Source organism: Rhinolophus ferrumequinum, chromosome 14 (genome assembly GCF_004115265.2).
Source record: "Rhinolophus ferrumequinum isolate MPI-CBG mRhiFer1 chromosome 14, mRhiFer1_v1.p, whole genome shotgun sequence".
Lineage (NCBI taxonomy): Eukaryota > Metazoa > Chordata > Mammalia > Chiroptera > Rhinolophidae > Rhinolophus > Rhinolophus ferrumequinum.
The window spans coordinates 72,857,716-72,878,162 of NC_046297.1; the positions used below are offsets into that span (position 1 = coordinate 72,857,716).

At 61.2% G+C, this 20,447-nt stretch overlaps 3 protein-coding genes across 8 annotated transcripts in view; 1 reads left to right on the plus strand and 2 right to left on the minus strand.

Annotated features, from left to right (window-relative positions):
* PLEC (plectin) overlaps nucleotides 1–3,923 on the minus strand; it is a 52,059-nt gene extending 48,136 nt beyond the window's left edge. For 3 of the 4 annotated variants that reach the window (XM_033126180.1, XM_033126179.1, XM_033126177.1), the window contains exons 1-2: nucleotides 3,811–3,923; nucleotides 2,318–2,516 (exon numbers count right to left, since the gene is read on the minus strand). In XM_033126180.1, the coding sequence (XP_032982071.1) occupies nucleotides 2,318–2,510 (193 nt within the window). In that variant the 5' untranslated portion in view covers nucleotides 2,511–2,516; nucleotides 3,811–3,923. Of the gene's footprint in view, nucleotides 1–2,317; nucleotides 2,517–3,191; nucleotides 3,382–3,810 lie in introns of those variants that run through there. The other variant, XM_033126178.1, reaches the window with a different exon arrangement.
* Nucleotides 3,924–4,299: 376 nt separating this feature from the next.
* On the minus strand, nucleotides 4,300–15,265 carry PARP10 (poly(ADP-ribose) polymerase family member 10). Of its 3 annotated transcripts, none has more exons than XM_033126233.1 (14): nucleotides 15,089–15,265; nucleotides 14,719–14,845; nucleotides 13,213–13,356; nucleotides 11,586–11,639; nucleotides 11,279–11,463; nucleotides 10,945–11,199; nucleotides 10,637–10,873; nucleotides 9,895–10,559; nucleotides 9,548–9,769; nucleotides 9,363–9,450; nucleotides 8,542–9,162; nucleotides 8,310–8,443; nucleotides 5,020–5,194; nucleotides 4,300–4,939 (listed from the first exon to the last, which is right to left on the minus strand). In XM_033126233.1, the coding sequence occupies exons 5-14, from the start codon at nucleotides 11,454–11,456 to the stop codon at nucleotides 4,593–4,595; spliced, it is 2,922 nt and encodes a 973-aa protein (XP_032982124.1). In that variant the 5' UTR covers nucleotides 11,457–11,463; nucleotides 11,586–11,639; nucleotides 13,213–13,356; nucleotides 14,719–14,845; nucleotides 15,089–15,265; the 3' UTR covers nucleotides 4,300–4,592. The 3 variants fall into 3 exon arrangements, with proteins under 3 accessions (XP_032982124.1, XP_032982126.1, XP_032982125.1); XM_033126235.1 differs by lacking the exon at nucleotides 15,089–15,265 and having other exon boundaries at nucleotides 9,895–10,045; nucleotides 10,088–10,559; nucleotides 14,719–15,043; XM_033126234.1 differs by lacking the exons at nucleotides 13,213–13,356; nucleotides 15,089–15,265 and having other exon boundaries at nucleotides 14,719–15,043.
* Nucleotides 14,163–17,384, plus strand: GRINA (glutamate ionotropic receptor NMDA type subunit associated protein 1). The gene is made up of 7 exons (XM_033126335.1): nucleotides 14,163–14,322; nucleotides 15,289–15,676; nucleotides 15,760–15,872; nucleotides 15,938–16,138; nucleotides 16,266–16,394; nucleotides 16,483–16,626; nucleotides 16,713–17,384. The coding sequence occupies exons 2-7, from the start codon at nucleotides 15,313–15,315 to the stop codon at nucleotides 16,860–16,862; spliced, it is 1,101 nt and encodes a 366-aa protein (XP_032982226.1). The 5' UTR covers nucleotides 14,163–14,322; nucleotides 15,289–15,312; the 3' UTR covers nucleotides 16,863–17,384.
* The last annotated feature ends 3,063 nt before the right edge of the window (nucleotides 17,385–20,447 follow it).

A 20,447-nucleotide genomic window follows, 5' to 3' on the forward strand; every position in this document is an offset into this window, starting at 1 on the left:
CAGGGGAGCTGCGGCCGCGCGCCTGGGTGCCTGCGGTTTTGGTCCGCTGGAGCGGCTTCCGCGGGCTCCGAGTCTCAGCCCCACGCGCGTGCCAGAGGGCGCACACCGCTTCCCGCTCCCGACCGGGTCGCGGGCCTGCCAACAGCCTGAATTCTCCTCGCCCGACTCCCAACCCCGCAGGGGCCCCCTCCCTCGCCAGTTCTACCTTTCGGGCGACCCTGCCAGGTCCAGCGAACTCACCTGGCCTCCACCGGCGCGCCCCTCCCTCCTCCCTCCGCTCCCACCGCCGCTCCCTAGAACGCTTCCCTTGCAACATTGGAGCTAGAGTTAGCATCAACATAAAAAGGACCCTTAAAACAGAAAAAACCAAAACAGACAACCTTGTGTAAAAGGAATGAAATAGGAAATTTACAGAAGAAAAAACGCTTGGTGGAAATCAAAGACATTCTTTTCCACCTATCAAAGTGTCAAAGACCCCTGTCTCTCAGCCCTGACAAATGTCCTCCTTTCTGGAACGCCCCCTCCCTGTCCTCCCCCACTCTCCCCCTGCATGTTCCTATCTAACCTTAAATGCTGCATACTCTGTAAGGGTGAAATTCAGGGAATCAATAACGTAATTTGACTTAGCTTGTTTGCAGTGTGACTCACAGCATAGCTGGCTATCTAGCCACCTGTAATTAGACTTAGTCTGCAGTTTGATCCATCCTGATATTCAGCTGTTTTCTCTTTGTTTCTCCCCTCACTGATCAACTGAAGAACTCTGTTCTGTTCCCTTTCTGAAGGCTACCCATACCCCGTGAATCCATTTAATTAACAAAATCCTAACCTGAAAAGAGCAATTTCTTAATCCTCAGGCACCAGGACACCGGAATCCAATTTACAACTCCCCGGCAGTTTTTACTGGTGACTCATAAAGTCCCAGGCCTAGGTGACCGAGTCCAAGTCCAGAGATAACATTGTCTTCAAACAGACCAGGCCCCAGGAAAGATGTCAGCCTTCAGACCTGCCTGACCAACTCCCCCTTTCCTACATAAGAAAAAGTTAACCTGAAGTTAGGGGCAGCTGTCTACTCTGAGACTCTGCCCTTGGCACACACCCCCGAAGCCCCCACACACACACACACACACCCGCCAGTGTTGCTCTCCTTACTACCAGAGGCAGCTGTCTTCTTTGGACTCTGCCATGGGCATTCTCTCTCTGCCCAATCTTTAATAAAACTTTCTTTACTTTTTAATTTTCTGAGTCTGTGAATTCTTTCACCTTTTGTGAACAATCAGGGGTTAATTCTATGCCGGGGATATACCCGTGACCGGAAGCTCCTCTTCTAGGAAGCCTCCAAAGATGGTCAGCAGGCCAGTGCACAAAGGCCCTGCCCTGGCCACTGGCTGCCGCATAGCTCGTGGCAGTGAGAGCTACAGACCGGGGGGATGCAGAGGAAGGCCAGGGCGTAGAAGGACGTCCCTGACTGGCTTTCATGTGGGTAAAAAAAGGACCTCGGTTTTAAAAGCCATATGTGAAGTATGAAAAGGGCTGACAGGTCACACAGCCCCAGGGGGAGGGGGGGCAGGCGATCAGCCTTCACGCTGCCCTGCTGTCCTGCCCCTCTGCATTTCCACTCACAAAGGCCCTCGCTGACCCCAGCACTGTCCTCACTCCACAGCTGGCCTTTCAGCCTCTCCCCCACGCCTTGAAGCTCCCTCCAGGATGGCTCCTCCGGTGGTCCTGGTGGTGGAATGGGGTCAGGACTCCACAGCCTGGATGTAGAGACCCTCAGTGGGCTCCTCCCGGGCCCAGCACTTCCAGCCCGAGGTTTCCCACTTCCCAAAGGGAGGGGCCAGTGTCCAGCTGCCAGCCCTACACTGTTGGGGGCCTCTTGCTGGGCCTTTTCCATCCTCCTCCCCAGAATGGCAGCGACTAGAGAGCAAGGCTTGGCTGGGGGGGTGGGGGGAGTGGAAAGTGCGAGGCTCTCACCAACCAGGTGGACCCTCCTGTCCTGCTGCTACCTGCTTGCACTGCCCTCTATGGTGGCAGCGCAGACCAGGGGCCTAGGAGGCAATTCTGCCCCAGGTGCCCAAGAAAGTAGCATGGAATTTGAGCACTGGACCCTTGCCGCCTGACCAGTGATGGCGCCACCGCAGCAAGTTCAACCTTAGGCCTCCTGCAGCAGACTGGGTGGGGCCAGCAGGTGGCGCTGTGCTGTCTGCAGTCACCTGGGACAGGAGAAGCCCTCTCCTCACAGTCATACACCTGCACACAGCAGGTGCTCTGTCAACAAGCCAGCGCCTACTCGCTGAACAGACGAGGCCCACCGCATTACCTGCAATGCGGATGACTGCCCTCTCGGCAGGGTCCAAGACACTCCCATTGCCCCCGGAGCCACCTCCACGTCTCCGACTCCGCTGTGTCTTCCCCAGGTTCCAGGGCAGTGTGTCCCCAGGGCTGGGTGAGCTGCTGCCTCCGTTGGAGCCATCCTCAGCCATTGGCTGCACCTCGTGGTCCTCCCCCGACATGGCCTCCTGGAGAGGGAGCAGGAGGGCGTCACAGCTCTGGGAGGGTACTGCATACTGGCCCCCCACCTTAACCTACCCCACCCCATCCACTCTATCACCTGGACACTGAAACCCACACCTCTCCTCTGTCCCACCACATGCACACAGACCCCCACTCTCTCAACTCCGATATCCAGGACCCTGTCCCTCATCCACAGCTGGCCTCTCCCCCTCCAGCTCACCCCTCAGACACCACACAGTGACACTGAGCTCACTCCCTCCAGTCTATCACCAGGACATTGACCCCCCCCACTGACTACCACTCCCTTCTCTTTCTTAGTCACTCAAACACTGACCCCTCTACGTTGTCATCTATGGGCTCACCCCAGCAAAGGGCACTGCCCCCACCCTCCAGCCTCCACCCTGTCCGACGGGAAGGGCGGAGGTGATCACTTTCATTTGGACACTGAGCCTCCCCTCCTCCCTATCACTCAGGCACGGGCCTCCACCCCCTCCACCCCACACCTGGACCCTGTCTCCTCCAAACCTCTAGATCGGCAGGAAAGCCAGGCCACCCCTCCCCTCCCATCAGGGAAGGGCCCTGACCCCATCCCCTGTACAATGGCGCTCTACCTTCAAGCTGCCTTCAGCCTCTAGGACTCCCCATGGCCGCACCCCACCCCCAGCCCCGCACAGTCCCACCTCAGTCTCCGCAGTGAACACCTATAAATAGCTGGAGCCGCAGCGGCGTGGGCCGCTGGAGCTAGGCTGCCGCAAGGCTGGGAGGGAGCTCGGACCGCCGCTCCAGCAGCTCACCCTGCACGCACACACACCCGCACCGCCAGCGCTGCCAGAGCGCACGCACACCCACGCGCGCGCACTTCTCAGCTAATCCCCCCCAAGAGTGCTGGCGTGCGAGAGGTGAATGGCCCTCTGTCCCGGCGGGGGTGGGGTGGCGTGGGGGCACAATGTGGGCACTGTGCCTCTGCCCTCAGACTAAAGACTGAGGCGGCAGCGGGCACGGAGCTGGGGGCCACTCTGCCCCGCCCCGCCTCCCACAGGCCGCCTCTGCTCCTGCCCCCAGCCTGGAGCCCCGCGGTTGTCCGGGCCAACCCAACCGTCTTTCCTGCCCACACCCAGGGCACCGCCCGACCAGTTCCGCAGTCTCGGGCGCGCAGAGGTGGTGTTCTTCGGAGGGAGGACGGGCCGCGACAGGGCCCCTAGTTCCGGGACGCCTGCGGCCGGAGAGCTCCAAACCCCCAAACACCCCTCAGCTTCTGCACGGTGTGCGCCTCTCCATCCCAGCCCCGGTTTTACGTGCCTGGTAGCTCAGCTCGGCTAGGCTCGGCCGCCGCTGCCAGACTGCTTGGACCGGGAGAGCCGCGGAGGCGATGCAGGCGGGGCGAGCCCGGAGCCCCGCCCCGGCTCCAAACCGAGCGCCGCCCGTGTGATCTGGGGGCCGTGCGCGCGCGCGCCGGGCCAGGGGCTCACCGAGGCGTGGCTGGAATGAGAGCGCCGCCCCGCCTGGGCAGCGCCCCCCCCTTCCTGCGCGCACCCCTATGGCGGGGCACAGCCGTCTCCCCCACGCGTACAGGGCGGGCCGGTTGGCAAGGAGACATTGTTGAGGGAGCATGCGTGACACTAAAGCGACGTGGGGTCGCTCGGGTGCGCGCTGGGTCCGGCCTTGCCGGCTGCCCAGGACCGCCCCAAAGGAGCAGCGGGCTCTGCCCCCTCCGCCCCTGCCCCTAGGCACGGAGAGGTCCCTCCCCCACCTCAACACAGATCGACCCGGGGCTCCATCAGGTCCTCCACCAGGCTTCACGTTTATTCAAATGACAGAGTCCGTTTGGGTGAGGTCTGGCCGAGGCGAGGGTGTTGGGCTCTGGGCCCTCCGCCCCAGCTCTGCTGAACCCTGGTGGTTGGGCAGACTCAGGCGGGTACCAGACCCCAGCCCTCGTTCTCGCACCACCGGTCTCCGCACCGCAGCAGGTGGCAGGGACACCCCCAGGGGCAGCTCAGGCAGTCCAGGGGACGGTAAGGCTGTGCGGAGCGGGCGCCTGGGGAGCCTGAGGCCAAAGGCAGGGTCATGCGGGGCCTCTAGAGTTAAGTGGCTGGGAATTGGCCCAAGAGCCCAGAGGGGTTCCCGGGGGGAGCCTGGGGCATGTGCTCGCACGTGATGAGGTGGGTGGGCAGCGCCTGGGTGTCGTGAAAGATGACGAAGATGCTGGGCTGGTGGAGGCAGTCCACAGCGCTGTCGTAACGTAGGAGCGTGTGGCCCGGGGCCCGCAGAGGGGGCGCCCGCAGCCCCTGGCGGCCTTGCCCGTAGTCGCCCGTCAGCACCCGCGCCACAAACACGGCCTTGTGGCCATCGGCGTTGGGGGGCGAGTAGCGGTCTTGCACCGACAGGGAGGCACGCTTGGCGAAGTACACGCCCTGCCCGTAGAGCGTGCCTGCAGGCGGAATGGGCGCGGGTCAGGCTCGCCAGTGTCGGCCGAGCCCCGCCCCCCCCCCCCCCCAGTCCCAGTCTCACCGTTGCGGCCGCAGAAGCTGCGGTTAAAGCCATACGCGCAGATGTCATAGACAGCGGTTGCCGTGGTGCCATGATACAGCACGAGCTCGGCTGGGCGCCGCTCACAGCGTGGCACCAAGCGCTCCCGGTGCAGCTCGTACTGCTGCCGGAGCAGCGGGTGCAACACGCGCTCCACCTGCGGGGGCAAGGCAGCAACTTGTGGAGACCCTCCCTGCCCTCTGGGCGGGTGGGCAGAGCTGAGCCGTCTTGGAGGAGGTCGGGAACTGGGAGACCGCACAGCTCCAATCGTGCTCTGTCCAGCGGCAGATATTCGGCGGGGCACTTTGCCACCTGGATGGGGCCCCAAGTGGCAACTTGAGGGCTTCCAGAGAGGCCTGCAGGTGGCAAACGCAAGCACTCACCAGCACCAGCACCCACAACCGGGCCTCCGCAAAGAAAGGATGAGCCAGGTGCCCACGCCGCCGACGGGACTTCACTCCCAACACCAAGAGATACTCTCTGGAGACCCTCAGTGCCCGGAAGACCAAGGCAACCTGCCCCACTGTCAGCTGTGGAGGACCCAACAGCTTCTGAACTTGTCTAACTAGTCTCTGTGGAAGGGTGCGAAAGAATATCACATCCACAGGACAGGAAGTAGTTGCCAAGAAACCTTGCACTAGCGAGTTCCCACATCAAGAATGGAACTGATGAACTGTTAAAAATATATATATTTTAAAAGAATGGAATTGCTGAATAAATCCAGTGGGTAGGCTAAATAATATGCAGATGGAGTTAAGGAGTGACTCAGAGTGCAGAGCTAAAGAAAAGAGATGGAACCTGAGAGGGCAGGTGAGGGAGGCGGGCTGAGATCTGCCTCAGAGAGACGCAAGAAGAGGACGGACAGGTGACCAGCCAGTGAGGACACGGGAGGCAGTTTCCCTGAGCTGAAGGTGTCATCTTTGGGTGGAAAGGATCCACAACATGCCAAGGACAATAGGGAAGGACACCTATCTGCCGGAAAACTTCAACCTCCAACGTGAAAGACTCTAGAAGTGTATACACACACACACACACACCACCACCACCATCAACATGCAAATGGACAATGTTCTCAGCTGGGCAGCTCCTGGCCAGCTGACCCTGACATGCAAGAATGGAAGCCCACAGGCTCTGCAAGGCTCTGCTCCTGTGGCACAAGCCCAGGAGGCCACAAGGCTGACAAGACAGAGTGTGGACTTACCCGGATGATGCGGACCCTGCTGTGGGGTGGGCTTCTCACTGCCCACACTGGATGCTAAGAGACCACAGAGATTTTTCTTTTTAACTTTCTAAGAACAAACAGTTTTAAAGAGAAAAGAAAAAGAGTAATGTCTTACAAGGATCTGGAGGAAAACATATTTTGATCCTGGACACTCTATCCGGCCCAACAATTCACAGTGAGGACAAAATCAGGACATACTAAAAAAGGCAAGAACCAGCTGTTCTCATTTCACAGAAATGTCTTAAACAAACTCATGGCAACTTTTGTTTGAAAAAGAATAGTAGACACCAATATCAACTCATAGTTGCAAACTGCCTCTAACTGTAAAAGGCAACTCAATTTAAAAGTCCACGCTGTACTACTCATTCCAGAAGATACTTCTACTGAACAGAAAAGAATCTATGCAAAAGGGTGACCAGGGGGCACAGAGAGTGACCCAGCAGCCAAGCACAGACACAGAAAAAATGGAGAAAGTGAAAACAATTGAGACCCATTGGTCCTTGAATCCTAGAATATTCTCTTTTATGCACTCCAGTTTTAATAACTAGAATTTCATTTCCCTATTTGCCATATGGTTCAGCGGTAAATATTTTCTCATTATCATTATATATCCAGCAACCTATGGCCCAAGGATGGAGCTTCATGATGGTTACAGAATAGACGATGACATTTGTCAACTTTGCTGACAACAAAAATAATGTAACCAACCAAACTGTGAGATTGGAAGAGGGAGGAGGAAGCAAAAGTGGGAGGACGCCATCCTGCTCCTCTTCTACACAAAAAGGCAAGAAACAGTTTCTCAAGTTGTTAAGTGAAAAGGAAAGACTGAAGTGTACCCTCCAGAGTCACAAAGGTGCTCGCTGGAAGACTCACAAGCCCGGAACTAACAAGACCGGCCAGGGAGTCAGGGGCACCAGTGCAGTGTGTCTCTCCTCCATCAGGACATAGAAGTGACAGCGGCAAGGTCCAGAGTGGAGGAAAACTACTTTATCCAAAGTGGCAGCAGTCATCTCCTGGAAGATGGGGCCAGGTCTGGGGAAGGCCACAGGTTATGCATTTCTGACCAGCTCAGGTTGCCGAGGTCCAACTTGATGCATCAGGAGTCAAGAGCGTCAGACTAGCACCCAGCACAGTGAACCCGGCCATCCTTCCTTCTCCCCTGTGTCCAGCCAGCCCTTGGGGAGCCTTCCCTGTCAGCTGGGCACATCCACCTGGCTTCCTGCTCCAGCTATGCCCGTCCATCCTCCCTCCTCCCTCCGCTCCACAACCAGCTCATTTTCACACTTGTCACACTGGTCCTGGTCCTCCGCTCCCAGTTACTCTTCGCTGCCGCGGCCTGAGCTCTGGCACTGCCCTCACACTCGCTCGCCAAGAGACCAGCCTGGCAGGGCCTCCTCCTCAGTCCTGCCTGCTGGCCGCAGACATGTGGACCTCACCGCCCTCCAACAACGCCCCCCATGGCCTCCGGAGTCCTTCCTCCGCCTCTTCTCTGGGACTCCCAGGGTTTCCCTATGGCTGCCACCAGGTGGTCCCAGCCTTTTTTGAAGCATACCCGTACTCAGAGTTGGCACATTTAGCAAGTGAAACTACAGGGGGCCACGCAGTGCTGCAGGAAGCCCTCCTTTTGCAGGCGCTGACCTGTCGGAGGCAGAAGAGCCCCTAGAACAGCAAGCACTAGGCACGTGTCTGTGGGAGGGGTAATCCTCACAGTAGCCACGAGATGGCACCACCACCTCATGCTCCAGACGAGGAGCAGCCTGGAGGGTCACACCCTCTGGTGTGCCTGGCAGAGCGCCAGACCTTGGCTCAGGCTTGTCAGATCCTGGGACCCCCAATCCCTATGCCCTTCTGGCTGCCCTGCCCAGCGTTGGGGAACATGCGCTGGGCAGGAACGGGGCTGGCTGCAGCTTCCAGCCTGCTCGGTGCTGGGCAGCTCCTGGCCAGCTGACCCTGACATGCAAGAATGGAAGCCCACAGGCTCTGCAAGGCTCTGCTCCTGTGGCACAAGCCCAGGAGGCCACAAGGCTGACAAGACAGAGTGTGGACTTACCCGGATGATGCGGACCCTGCTGTGGGCAGCGTCCAGCGTGTCGTAAAAGGCCCGAACCACCGCCTGGAACTCCCTGCTGCTCTCGCCCAGACACTCCAGCCTACCCAAGGGCCCGTTCGGCATCTGCTGGGGCACTGACACATGGGGGGGGAAGAGGGTCCGGGCCATGCCTGGGGTACTGCTCCCCCAGAACTGGCCCACCCCAGGCCCCAGTCCCAGGTTGCAGACTCACGGGTGGGGCTCGAAGCCTCCGAGACACAGGCCACACTCTGATCCCGGGGGCCAGCCAGCAATGCCGCTAAGTGGCGGGCTGCACGGCTGGGCTGGGCCCCAAAGCCACGGAAGATGGCGCATTCACTGTCAAGGGTCACACTCACGCTGTGGCACCACTCCAGGCGGGCACACAGCTCCGTGGGCAGCACGTGGCCCCGGAGCCCCACCGTCTCCTCCCGGAGATGAAGCTCCAAGGCTGCCACTACGGCCCGGTCCAACTGGTCCATATCCTGCTCAAAGGCCGCGTGCACCACCAGCTGGGCCCCACCAGCAGCCCCACCCGGGAGCTCTCCTGCCTCCCACGGGCTTGGCTCCAGCAGCGACAGGGCAAGGGCCTGCTGCAGGGCAGCAGCCTCCTTCTGCTCAGCTAGCTGGCCCTGTGGCTGCAGTGACTGGTGGAGAGCCAGCTGCAGTGCGGCCTCCTCCTTCAGCCACCCCGGTGCCCCCATGCTGGGGGCCAAGGGCTCCTCGCCACCCCTGGGGGCAGGCTCCTCCTCAGGTTCCTCTTCACCCAGCTCCAGGGGTGGCCAGTCCTCCCCATCCAGGCCCTCCAGGGTGGCCAGCAGCTCTTGGACCTCCTCTGCAGACAGGGAGAGGCACTGGGTGAGGGGTCAAGCCCAGCCAGGGTGGGGCTGAGGATAGGATGAGTGGAGGACCGGGTGAAAGATGGGGAAAGGGTTTAGGGGACACGGGGTCAGACAGGTGGGAGAGCAGAGCAGGGCAGAGGGTGAGGTCACAGAAGGGCCACAGGGTGTGCCAGACGTCCCCAGAGAGCCCTACCCAGGCTCGGGTTCTCCTGGTCACCGCCTGGGGGAGACAGAGTGTGGGACTGGCCAGGGAGGGCCTGGAGGGCCTCAGTGGGGTCCACCTGTCAGGAGAGAATGCCAGGCCTCTGAGTGGGGGTGGAGGAGGCACAGGGGCTGAGGTGTGAGAAAGGGGAGGGCAGGGGCAGGCTCCACGGCTACCTCTCCAGGGTCCATGTCCAGGGTGTCCCTGGCCAGAAGCTCTGTCCCAAAGACACACTGGAACTGAGCCTCCAGCCCCCGAAGGAGGTGCTGCCCCTGTGGACCCAGCAGGAACCTGGCGCTGCCCGGGTGCTTCAGGCTCAGCATGTGACAGCTCACGCTGCACAGCAGACTTTGCAGAAAGTCCTCGGCTGCCTGGCATGGGGCCAGGGCTCCACAGAGCTGCAGGACCACAGGGGAAGGGAACAGTTTGCAGATCTAGGGCACAAGAAAGATCCTAGATACCCACCCCATGCCCCCCACTGGGAGAGTAGGCCAAAGGTGAGGAATCCGCAGAGGTCACTCACCCGAAAGCCAGTGACATCTGATCCTTCAAGTGGGAAAAGGGCAACGTCTCCCAAGCCAGCAAGCAGGTCCTCGTGATAGAGCTGTATGAAGCGCATGGCTCCCGGCTCCATCGACAGCACCACCTCCACCAGCCCCTCCTGCTCCGGTGACCCCACGTGCCCCAGGCTCTCCAGGCCCTCCTGCTCCGGTGACCCCACGTGCCCCAGGCTCTCCAGGCCCTCCTGCTCCAGTGACCCCACAGGCCACAGGCTTTCCAGCCACTCCTGCTCTGGTGACCCTGTGGCAATCTCTGAGCCTACTGTGCCTGGAGATCCTGTAGGCCTCGAGCTTACCAGCCCTGCCTGTCCCAATGACCCCATAGGCCCCGAGCTAAGTGGCCCAGCCTGTTCCAGAGACCCTATGGGACCTCTACTTAGCGAGGCTCTCGATTGTCCTGGTGGCTCCTCGGAGCCCAAGATCACAGTCCCCACATCCATCAGTGCTCTCGCTGGCCCTCCAGCCTCTAGGTGAGCATGCTCAGTGGCCCCAGGTCCCAACTTGGCTGAGTGGTCCCTTCCGCTGGTGTTCTCATCCAGCCCCTCAGGCTCCAGGACGTCGTAGTGGGGGACGAGGCTCAGCTCTGAGCCTTGCAGCTGGTGTTCCTGCTGTAGCACCCGCTCAGCCGCTTGGAGGAAGGGAGAGGACGAGGCCGTCAGGGCTCTGACAGATGGGAGGGCAGCCCGGCTCTGCAGCCCCACTCACCCTGCCACTGCTGGAAGGAGACAACGGTGCCCAGGGCCCCGGGTAGGCTGCGCAGGCCGTCCAGGGGACCGCCCCCACTGCGGGGCTCATTCTCCAAGTACAGCTCCAGCAGCAGCAGGTCCACAGGGGAGGAGCCCCACAGCACACGCACAGCTCGGGCCTGTGGCACCCGCACCACAGATACCTGGTGCCCCTCCAGGCTCAGGGTCCGGGCCTGCTCCTCCAGCACACGGACTTCTGTGGGGGAGGTGCGAGTTGGCTCGGAGCATCTCCCCTAATGGCACACCTGCCCTAGTCCCGCCTCTCACCTGTCTCAGAGAGGGGCTTGGGCAGCTGCACCAGGACCCGGTCTGGTCGTGGACTGTCTAGGGCGCGGCAGGCCTGCTCAGGGTGTCCGGTGACCTGCAGCAGGGCCTGGACGTGCTGCTCCCAGTGCTGGGGGGTGGTGCCAGAGGGCAGTCCTTGGAGCAGCAGGCGGGCAGGGGCGCGGGGCGGGGCAGGCCGCAGGCTCAGCTGAGCATCATGAAGCTTGTGCTCCTCCTGGGCCAGGACCCGCGCTGCATCTGCCAGGTGGGGAGGAGCGGGCTGTCAGGGCCAGCGGCTATCCGGGGCCCAGCCCACCGCTTCCACCAGTCCCCTCACCTGCAGGTTCCCGGAAAGTGAGTACACCCCCGCGGCCAAGTCTCTGCCAGCTCAACACAGGACCCCCACCAGAGCGTCGGCGGTTCTCAAAGTAGAGTGTGAGCAGCTCGTCGGGGACGTGGGGCGGCAGCCCGCTGAGCTCCAGTGCCGCCCCCACCTCTGCCTCTGCCTCTGTCATCACAACCCTGGGGCCACACAGGTGGGTAGGTAGCAGCCCACAGTCCCACCCCACCGTCCTAGCCCCCTCCAGCCCCGCAGCATTTCCTGGTACTCCCTTCATCGTGGGCGGCCCACTTCCCGCACTTACACTGCTGGGGCCGCCCAGCTCACGCCTCCAGTCAGGACTCTGCCTGCAGAAGGCCTGGGTCGGAAGAAAACAAAAGTGAAACTGTGTCAGGGAAGGGGAAGGGAGGGGCCTGTGGCACGGGGCTGGGCCGGGTGGCTGCCTGGAAGGTGCTTCCCTTCCTCTGGGGAGGCCTCTCACAGAGCCTCCCACCCCATCCGCCCACCTCGGCTGGCTAAGAGCCCTCAGCTGGCCAGGACATGTTGCTGTGCCTCCCCACTCAGTCCAGCCCACCAGCCCCATTGCCCACTGGCTGGTAGGGAAGGGAGAGTAGCTGCTGGGGCTCTTCCACTCCCACTGGCCTCTCCTTGTGAATCTCAGAACGGCCAATCACCCTCCCTATGAAATCCACCAGGCAGCTTGAATCATTGGCCCCACTCAGGGACCTCAAGCCACTGTGCTACCACCCCCACCCCCCCCCCACAGCATGAGCAGCTGCGGGGTACGCCCCTGGCTCAGGCTGGCTCCCAACCCCCACAGCAACCTCCCCAACCTGCTCACCTTCACACCTACCAGGTGACCAGGCCTCAACCTTCCTGAGTGCTGAGGGCAAGCAGCTCCCACCCTTGACCTGCAAGTGCTTCCCCACACTGCCTTCCCCACACCACCTCCGCACCCACCCCACGGCTCTCTCTCCTCGGCTGTGTACCTGCCCAGTCTTCCAATCTTACCTCATCATTATCATCGTTATCACCATGGCTAACCCCAGAAGGTGCAGGCATTGTGCCTGTCTGCAGCAAATCCTGACGCAGGGGTGCAGACAGCCATGGCAGGGCAGGCATCACACCCAGGCTACACCTTTAGAGCCCACCCCACTGCTCAGGCTCCATGGGCTTCCAACCTCTCAAAGACCTGTGCCCACCATGTGCTCCACCTCCTACCTTCTGTATACACCTCAGCTCACTGAAGCCCAGCCTCCAGCCCTGCTGTCCCTCCAGGGGACTGAGGACCTGCCCAGACTGCACCCCCAGCTGCACACCTGCATCCCTGGCTGCCCCCACCCTGGTCTGAGCCTCCATCATCTCTCACCTGGATCACTACACTAACCTCCTAACTAATCTGCCACTCCCACCCACCTCCACTGTCCCTTCTCAACAGAGCGGGCCGAGGGGGCCCAGTAAGGTGGCACCAACAGATGTTATATCTTGGGCCCATGGTAAAAGCCAAAGTCCTTTGGAGGACCGGCCAGACTCAGCCTGACGAGGGGCTCCAGCCCCCTCTCTGGCCCCATTTCCCATGCTCTGCCAGCCCCAGCCTCTTCCTCCAGGGCAGACCACTCCCATCTCAATGTCCTTGCACTGGCTCTTTTCTGTGCCTGGATGGGCCTTTCCCACAGAGCCACCTGGCCACCACTCCCTTACCTGGTTCTTAGCGGCAGGTTTAACTTGAACATGAAAGTATTTAAGGACCTCTAACACAGGCCACTTCCACGACCCTGACCTCAACTTCGTATGTGTCATTTATTATTATTTTTTTGAAGAGAGCTTCTCAAATTGTATGAGTTTCTATCCCACAAAGCCTGAATATGTCCCTGTCCACTCTGTATTTTCTCTTCCACGGAACTGACCTCCTACCACACGATACGACTTACTTATCATGCGGACCCCTGCTCAGGGGTCTCCCACAGGCAGTGGTGCACTGGAGCAGCTCAAGTCATGACCAGATTGTTCAAGTTTCAGGAACCAGTTGTTGAATCGGTGGTAGCTTGCAGTCAGCCACGACAGGAGTGTTTACACTACGTGCAAAAGGGGTAGATCAGGGCTTCCCTTGCCAGGCCCAGCTGTTAAACATTGAACCAGTGGACACAGGACAGAGCCTTTTCCGAACCAGGGCCAGGCTGGGAGAGGCCCACCATGTGACAGCCAGGAGAGCACAGGAAGGTCCGCAGGACCCAGGTGAAGAGGCGCTGCTCCAGGACACCACCCTGCAGCATGTGTCCCCGGCTGTGGCAGTCAGCACCCCCTTAGGAGGCCCACTGGACCTCAGCAAGGAAGTTAACTTGGCCTCCAGTCCTGGGGCATCTCTCAGCCTCAGCCCCTTAGCAGGGAAACCGGGCTAAGTAAGGACTGCACCCTTGCAGCCATGAAGGTGTGCTTGAAGACAAAAGAGGATAAAAGGTCTCTCACATGGGGCCTGGAACAGTTTGCCCTCAGTGACTGGTAGGGATGACGGAGCAATGAAATGATCAGGCCTCGTATTTGGGGACTGGGTTGGATGAAAAGTAAAGGTGGTCGGTCCTTTAAGGCCAAAGATTGCTTGGTAGCCCCAGCAATCCCAGGTTTTGGAATAAATTTCTCAACTCCCTGAACCAAATTGGCCAGCCCAGACCTCTGCCCCCAGAGGTCTTCAGCCCCTACAGCCCCCCTCCACCCCTCGGCAGACAGCGTAGCACGCGGGGCTCAGGCCTGGAGCTGGAAAGGAGCCAGCAGGGCGCCCGCAGCAGGTTCAGTCTGTCCAGAAGCTCCGCGTTCGCTGCGGAGCCCAGCCGGTCGCCCCGCCCCTCCGCCGCCCGGCCCCGCCCCGCGCCGCCGGCCCCGCCCCGTCACAAGGCCCTGCTGCGTCTTCGAGACGCAGGCGTAGGCCCAGCCAAGCCGGCTGTGAAGCGGGTGTCCGTGCGGGTTCGGGTGCGGGCGCAGCGGGCATCGACCGCGCGGCCGCATAGCGGACCCCGTGCGCAAGGTCCTGAGGCGCCCCGCGAGTGGTGAGTCCCCGGCTCAGGCCCAGCAGCGTGTCTACCCGCTGAAAGTCCCAGCAGGCCGCCCCCGCCCCGCGCGGACCCCGCACAGCCGAGCAGCGCCGCGGTGGGTCAGCCGGTTGGTCCCGCCGGGGCGCACGGCCCACTCGGGGCCCAAGCGGTGGCTGGGGGACAGGGAGCCGCGACCTGGAGTGGGAGGGAAGGGGCGTCGCGCTGCGGCGGCAGCGGAACCCGCGGCCCAAGCGACCCCCGACCGGGTAGGAGGGCCCACCCCGCTTTCGGGACAGGCTTCGTGGCTGCCGCCTCCACCCGCCTGGTCCCCACGCCCGCTTTGTTTCCCCGTATGCCCTCTGGTCGCTTCCATCCCCCACACACCTCCGCACCCCGCTGTTCCTGGCGTACCTCACTGACAGGCACCTTGGCAGCCCATCCAGGCCTGCTCCCCCTACCCGGGGAACGAGGGACGGTCGGGCCCTGCTCTCAGAGACGGGTCAGAGCTCTCGCCGCTCACAGATGACCTGGGGATTTCCTGGGATAGAAATAGCCGCCGGCTCTGGCCCCTTAAAGCTGCTTAAGAGGCGGAATGCGAAAGGGAGGGTCCGGGCACACCCCACACCTCCCTACCCCGCCCCCACCCCAGCCCCGACCCCGCCGGCTCCGACCCGGGAGACCGCAGCAGCGGTGAGAAGGCCCTTTCACTTGCTTCTAAGAAACAACTGGAGTCCAAAATCCCGAGGCTGACAGTTGTCCCCTCTCCTGGCCCCTCCCCTACCTTTGGACTCGGCCTAGAGCGGCTCCTTCTGAAGCCCCACCCTACCCTCCCGGTCCCGCCGCAGAGGCTTGGGACAGCGGGAGGCAGAGGTCATGAATCTCCCTTGTTGAATCCTGGTTCCAGGCAGCAGGTGGGGCAGCCCCAGGCTGGTTCTGGGTACTTGTCACCGCAGGGCTGACTGTTCTCTGTCTCTCCTCTAGGGGGAGACCACAGAACCTGAGGCCATGCCCCATGAGAAGAGTTTCTTGGTGTCTGGGGACAGCTATCCTCCCCCCAATGTTGGATATCCTGGGGGGCCCCAGCCCCCCATGCCTCCCTACCCTGGGGCCCCTTACCCACAGCCCCCATTCCAACCTTCCCCCTATGGCCAGCCGGGGTATCCCCAGGGTCCCAGTCCCTACCCCCAAGGGGGCTACCCTCAGGACCCCTATTCTCAAGGAGGCTACCCCCAGGGCCCCTATCCCCAAGGAGGCTACCCACAGGGTCCCTACCCTCAAGGGGGCTACCCCCAGGGGCCATATCCACAGAGCCCCTTTCCCCCCAACCCCTATGGACAACCACAGGCCTTCCCGGCACAGGACCCTGGCTGTGAGTAGTTGGGCAGGGCCACGGGGAGGGCAGGGGCTCCAGACACCCACAAGTGGCGCTGACCAGCCCGTCCTGCTCCCCAGCGCCTCAGCATGGGAACTATCATGAAGAAGGACCCCCATCCTACTATGACAACCAGGACTTCCCTGCCACCAACTGGGATGACAAAAGCATTCGCCAGGCCTTCATCCGGAAGGTGGGCCTGGGGCTGGGGAGTGGGGCCGCGGCGCTGGGCAGGGCTCTGAGCAGTTCCCTCCTCAGGTGTTCCTGGTGCTGACTCTGCAGCTGTCCGTGACTCTGTCCACTGTGGCCGTGTTCACGTTCGTCAGGGAGGTGAAGGGCTTCGTCCAGAAGAACGTCTGGACCTATTATGTCTCCTATGCCGTCTTCTTCATCTCCCTCATTGTCCTCAGCTGCTGTGGGGACTTCAGACGAAAACACCCCTGGAACCTTATTGCACTGGTAACCCTCACACCTGAGCCCCTGGCCCCCAGGGCCCAGCTTTCCCACCCGTCACTTCCACTGTTTGGACTGACAGAGTGGGTGGGGCAGGAGCAGCCCACTTACCCAAGGCCCTGTGTCCCCGCAGTCGATCCTGACCATCAGCTTGTCCTACATGGTGGGCATGATCGCCAGCTTCTACAACACTGAGGCGGTCATCATGGCTGTGGGCATCACCACAACGGTCTGCTTCACGGTGGTCATCTTCTCCATGCAGGTGAGAGGTCAGGGCAGTCTTTATGTGCAGGTGGGGGCCCACAGCCATGGGAGTGGCACCCAGGGCCTGCTGTCCCCTGTGCCCACAGACACGCTACGACTTCACGTCGTGCATGGGCGTGCTGCTGGTGAGCATGGTGGTGCTGGTGGTGTTCGCCCTGCTCTGCATCTTCATCCGTAGCCGCATCTTGGAGATTGTGTACGCCTCGCTTGGCGCCCTGCTCTTCACCTGCGTGAGTGAGGGGCCCCCGGTGGGTCCGGGCGCGGGTGGTGGGCGGGCAGGTGGGCAGCTCCCTAAGCACCTGTGCTGTCACCCCAGTTCCTGGCGGTAGACACCCAGCTGCTGCTGGGGAACAAGCAGCTGTCCCTGAGCCCGGAGGAGTACGTGTTCGCAGCACTGAACCTGTACACGGACATCATCAACATTTTCCTGTACATTCTCACCATTATCGGCCGCGCCAAGGAGTAGCCAGGCCCTGCACACACACGTGGCCGGCGTGGCTGGTGTGGCAGTGCCATTGGACCTCCCCCTTTCTCCCTGGACGCAGGAAGCCCCTCCCACCCTCCTGTATGTACACTACAGATACTTCTGTTTGGATCCTCAGTGGCCGGCATGGCCCCTTCCAGCCCTCCCACCCACCATAGGGCAGTGAGGCAAGGTTCCCATGCCACCTCCTACCCACTCACTGTTGCATGAGCCCTGTCTGCCAACCCACTCCAGGGGGCGACACCAGGTCCCAGGGCATAGGGATCAAGGCAAACGGTGAGGGTGCACGTCTCCCCTCCTGTCCCAGCTCCTGCCTGGAATAGAGTACCCCTCCCCGTCCACCCCCACCCTGGAGTGCTGCCCTCTGCGGGGACTTGAGGGCTAAGGGTCTCATCCCTGTACTGAGTCCTGAGGTCAGAGAGGATGGAATATTTTGGGGGAGGAGGACGCCTTCCTCTCATTACGCTGTCTTTAAAATTCCAATAAACAGGAACCTCTGCTCTCTGTGCTCTTCTCGTCACTCTTCTCACAGCCACTTCTTCCGTGAGGTGGGAGGGGGCTCTAGGCACCGCTGGGATGGTGCAGGGGGCAGGACCTGGCACTGACCGTGGGGTTAGCTTGCTGCAGGGGTTCACGACAGCAGCTGGTCCTTCTCGGCCCACTTGTGCCTCCCTTCTGCACTCTCCCAGCCGCAACGTAAGGTATGTGCCAGGATTCCCAGCTGTTGGACAGCGACCCTGAGGCTCCCAGAGGCTAAACCTGGTGCGTGGGTCACACGATGGTAAGTGGCCTGACTGTGTCTGCCACTCACTCCTAGCATAGCATGATGGAGGGTCTTGTGAGATCCTTACCATCTCACCCTGGGCCAGAGGGGCAGCGAGTGGCCTAGGTCACTGACCCGCCCAGAGCAGGCCTGTCATTCTCCTCAGACTGTCTCTGCAGGGCCCCCAGGGAGCCCATCCTCGGGCACCTGCTATGCTGCCCAGGCCTGGCTCAGATGAAGGCCCTCCACACCCCTCCACCCTCCCCACGAGAAACCTGCAGAGTAGAGACCCAGGCTGAGAGCTGGACAAAGACTGAGGGCTCCGCCAGCTGGCCTCTCGGCCTGCCTCTGGCACCGTCCACTGGCCTCACCAGGCTGCGTCATTCAAGGACCATCAGCCCAGCTTGTGCGTGTCCTACCCTGTGGTTCTTCCTCCCCAACTCAGGAGCCCTCAGCCATCAGGCCCTGGCTCCAGGGTGCATTCAGAGGTCAGCCAGCTGTCCATAGCCTCACCCTCCCCACAGAGGCTCCCTCCACGGCCCGGGACCCCGCTCTGTCTGAGGGCCTCCCTGCCCTGAGCCCTCCTGAGCTCTGAACCCCAGTGGATGGTCCTCACTGCAGCCTTCTCCCACAGGACTCTCCGTCCAGCTTGGCCTGAGAACCCTCTCCTGGGGCAGCCCATCAACCCCCTCTAACTGGCACCAGCACCCCAGCATCTGTGAAGGGACCCACACACCGCAAGCCAGCACCACCACCCCCCAATGTTTGCAGGCACCTCAGTTGTGGCTTGCCCAAAGCACAGTTCGCCCTCCCCCTAACCTTCTGCTCCTGCATTACCTCCGTCAACAGTATCCACCCCAGCCGCCTGGGCCAGAAAGGGCGCAGTTCTCTCCCCTCATTCATGCCACCTCACTCCCGTCCCCCTGCCACCTCCCCCTGCCTCCCACGGCCTCCTCGTGCTCACCGTCAGCTCACCTCTATACACTCGGACAATTGCTCGCGGGTTGAAGTTCAGATGCCTTGGCTGGCATGCAGTGCCTGGCAGGCAGTCCCCGCCATATGCCCACTGGCTGCTGCAGCTGACCTCCTGCTGTCCCCTTGCCCCTCCAGCCCAGGCCTGACCTGGCACAGCCTGAGCCACAGGCAGGCCCCACTTCCGCAGGCTGGGATGTGCACTGCCTTCCCAGCCCCTGGCCCCTTCTGGCATCCACCTCGCCCTGCAGTGCAGCTGTCCAGAACTGCCCCTTGGGCACTCTCCTCTGTTCACATGCTGAGAACTGGGCATGGGACACAGCGCCCCTTCCCCACCTCCCCCAGCAGCTGTCTCCTTGAGCAGGAGCAGGCCCTGTCCGGGGTGCCCTGCCCCCGGGACTCTGCTCAGTGTTAGCTCACAGGCCCAGCAGGATGTTACATGAGGAGGAAACGGAGCGTTCACGTGGCCAGAGGCAGGGCTTGGGCGTAAGCACCAAAGGAAATGTGCAAGGGCAGTGTTTTCTGGAAAAGTTCAAGGAGGGCAAAGCTGGGCTGCGCTACCCCTGGGAAGGCTCCCTGGGGATGGGCAGGGCAAGGACCAGGACCTCTCTCCTGCAGGAGGGACAGCCAGGGCCATCCATGGGTGGGGGCTTGGACCTGTCCTGTAGCTGGAAGGGACTCCGGCAGGAGCCACAGCTGGGTTTGTGTTTGGGAAGATAAATCCAGTAAGAATGTCCAGGAGATGGCATGGGGATGTGAACGGGGGGAAGCTGCTGATATGAGACAGGGAGGACGTATGAGCAATGTGTATGGTGGGGGTAGGGGGGGGGGTCGTGGCCCTGGGGCATGGGGAGGCAGTGGGCGTGGCCTGGGGCATGGGGAGGCAGTGGCCAGGCCAGGGCAAGGTGGGCTGGGCCTGCTGTGTACCCCCAAGGAGGGGAGACTGGCCACCTCCGATCTGACTGGGTGGGTCAGTGTGCAGAAGGTGCTCACGCTGATTCACAAAGCTGAATGGAGCCATGGCCGATTTGAGGTCAGCCAGGCTGATTCTTCAGGTGAGGTAGGAAGCAGCCCCCGACATCTGGGAGCTGGCCTGGTCCTATCAGCCAGGCCCTGGTGTCACTAGGAGCTGGCCTGGCACTCTGAGATACAGGCCCTGGTGTTCTGTCTAGAATATTAACAATTTCACACAACACCAGCATCAGACAAAGCCCCTCTGGGACCCTTCAAGACAAGACGACCACCGTAATCGTGTCTGAACACAGAAAAAATACGGGCACCATCCAAGCCAACACGAGGACCAGCAGCACCCTGTCCTACCTAATCCGGTGGCTGCAGCCTCTACAGTGGGTGGTCCCAGCCTACCTCCAGTCTTTCCTTCCAAAGATGTGTCACAGAATGGCTCCCCCTCCTGACAGCACCCAATCCAAAGCAGAGCCCTGCTCCTTGAAGCCCTCCCCGGCTCACCCACAAACCCGATCCCAGTGAGTCCATTCTAGCACCCGCTTCATGTGACCCCCAACTCCCACTCTCAACACACAAAATTGCTAGATAAAATATGCTTACACTTTTAACTATACATAGCCAAGCAGGAATGCCAGAAATAAATGTGAAGGGGGACCCTGCCGCCATGAGGGAAGAGTTGAAGCCGTGCGATCTGGAGAGGTTGCCCTGATGAAACAAGCAGGCGGCATTCAAGACACAGCTGGGAAGGAGCCCTGGCTGGGCCCCAGGACTCCACCTGGAAGCATGGGGGGCTCCACCCGGGTCTTAAGGATACGGCCTCACCGAAACCACAACCCAGACCTGACCCAGCTCTGCCCCGATGGTTG

Excerpts from the sequence above, each read along its gene's own strand:
- PARP10 (XM_033126233.1), bottom strand. The coding sequence starts at position 11,456 with ATGACAGAGGCAGAGGCAGAGGTGGGGGCGGCACTGGAGCTCAGCGGG. Across the intron at positions 11,200-11,278 it reads CACTTTCCGGGAACCTGCAG|ATGCAGCGCGGGTCCTGGCC; the intron begins GTGAGGGGACTG and ends CCCACCTGGCAG. Across the intron at positions 9,451-9,547 it reads TGGACATGGACCCTGGAGAG|GTGGACCCCACTGAGGCCCT; the intron begins GTAGCCGTGGAG and ends CTCTCCTGACAG.
- GRINA (XM_033126335.1), top strand. The coding sequence starts at position 15,313 with ATGCCCCATGAGAAGAGTTTCTTGGTGTCTGGGGACAGCTATCCTCCC. Across the intron at positions 15,873-15,937 it reads GCCAGGCCTTCATCCGGAAG|GTGTTCCTGGTGCTGACTCT; the intron begins GTGGGCCTGGGG and ends TTCCCTCCTCAG. Across the intron at positions 16,627-16,712 it reads GCGCCCTGCTCTTCACCTGC|TTCCTGGCGGTAGACACCCA; the intron begins GTGAGTGAGGGG and ends CTGTCACCCCAG.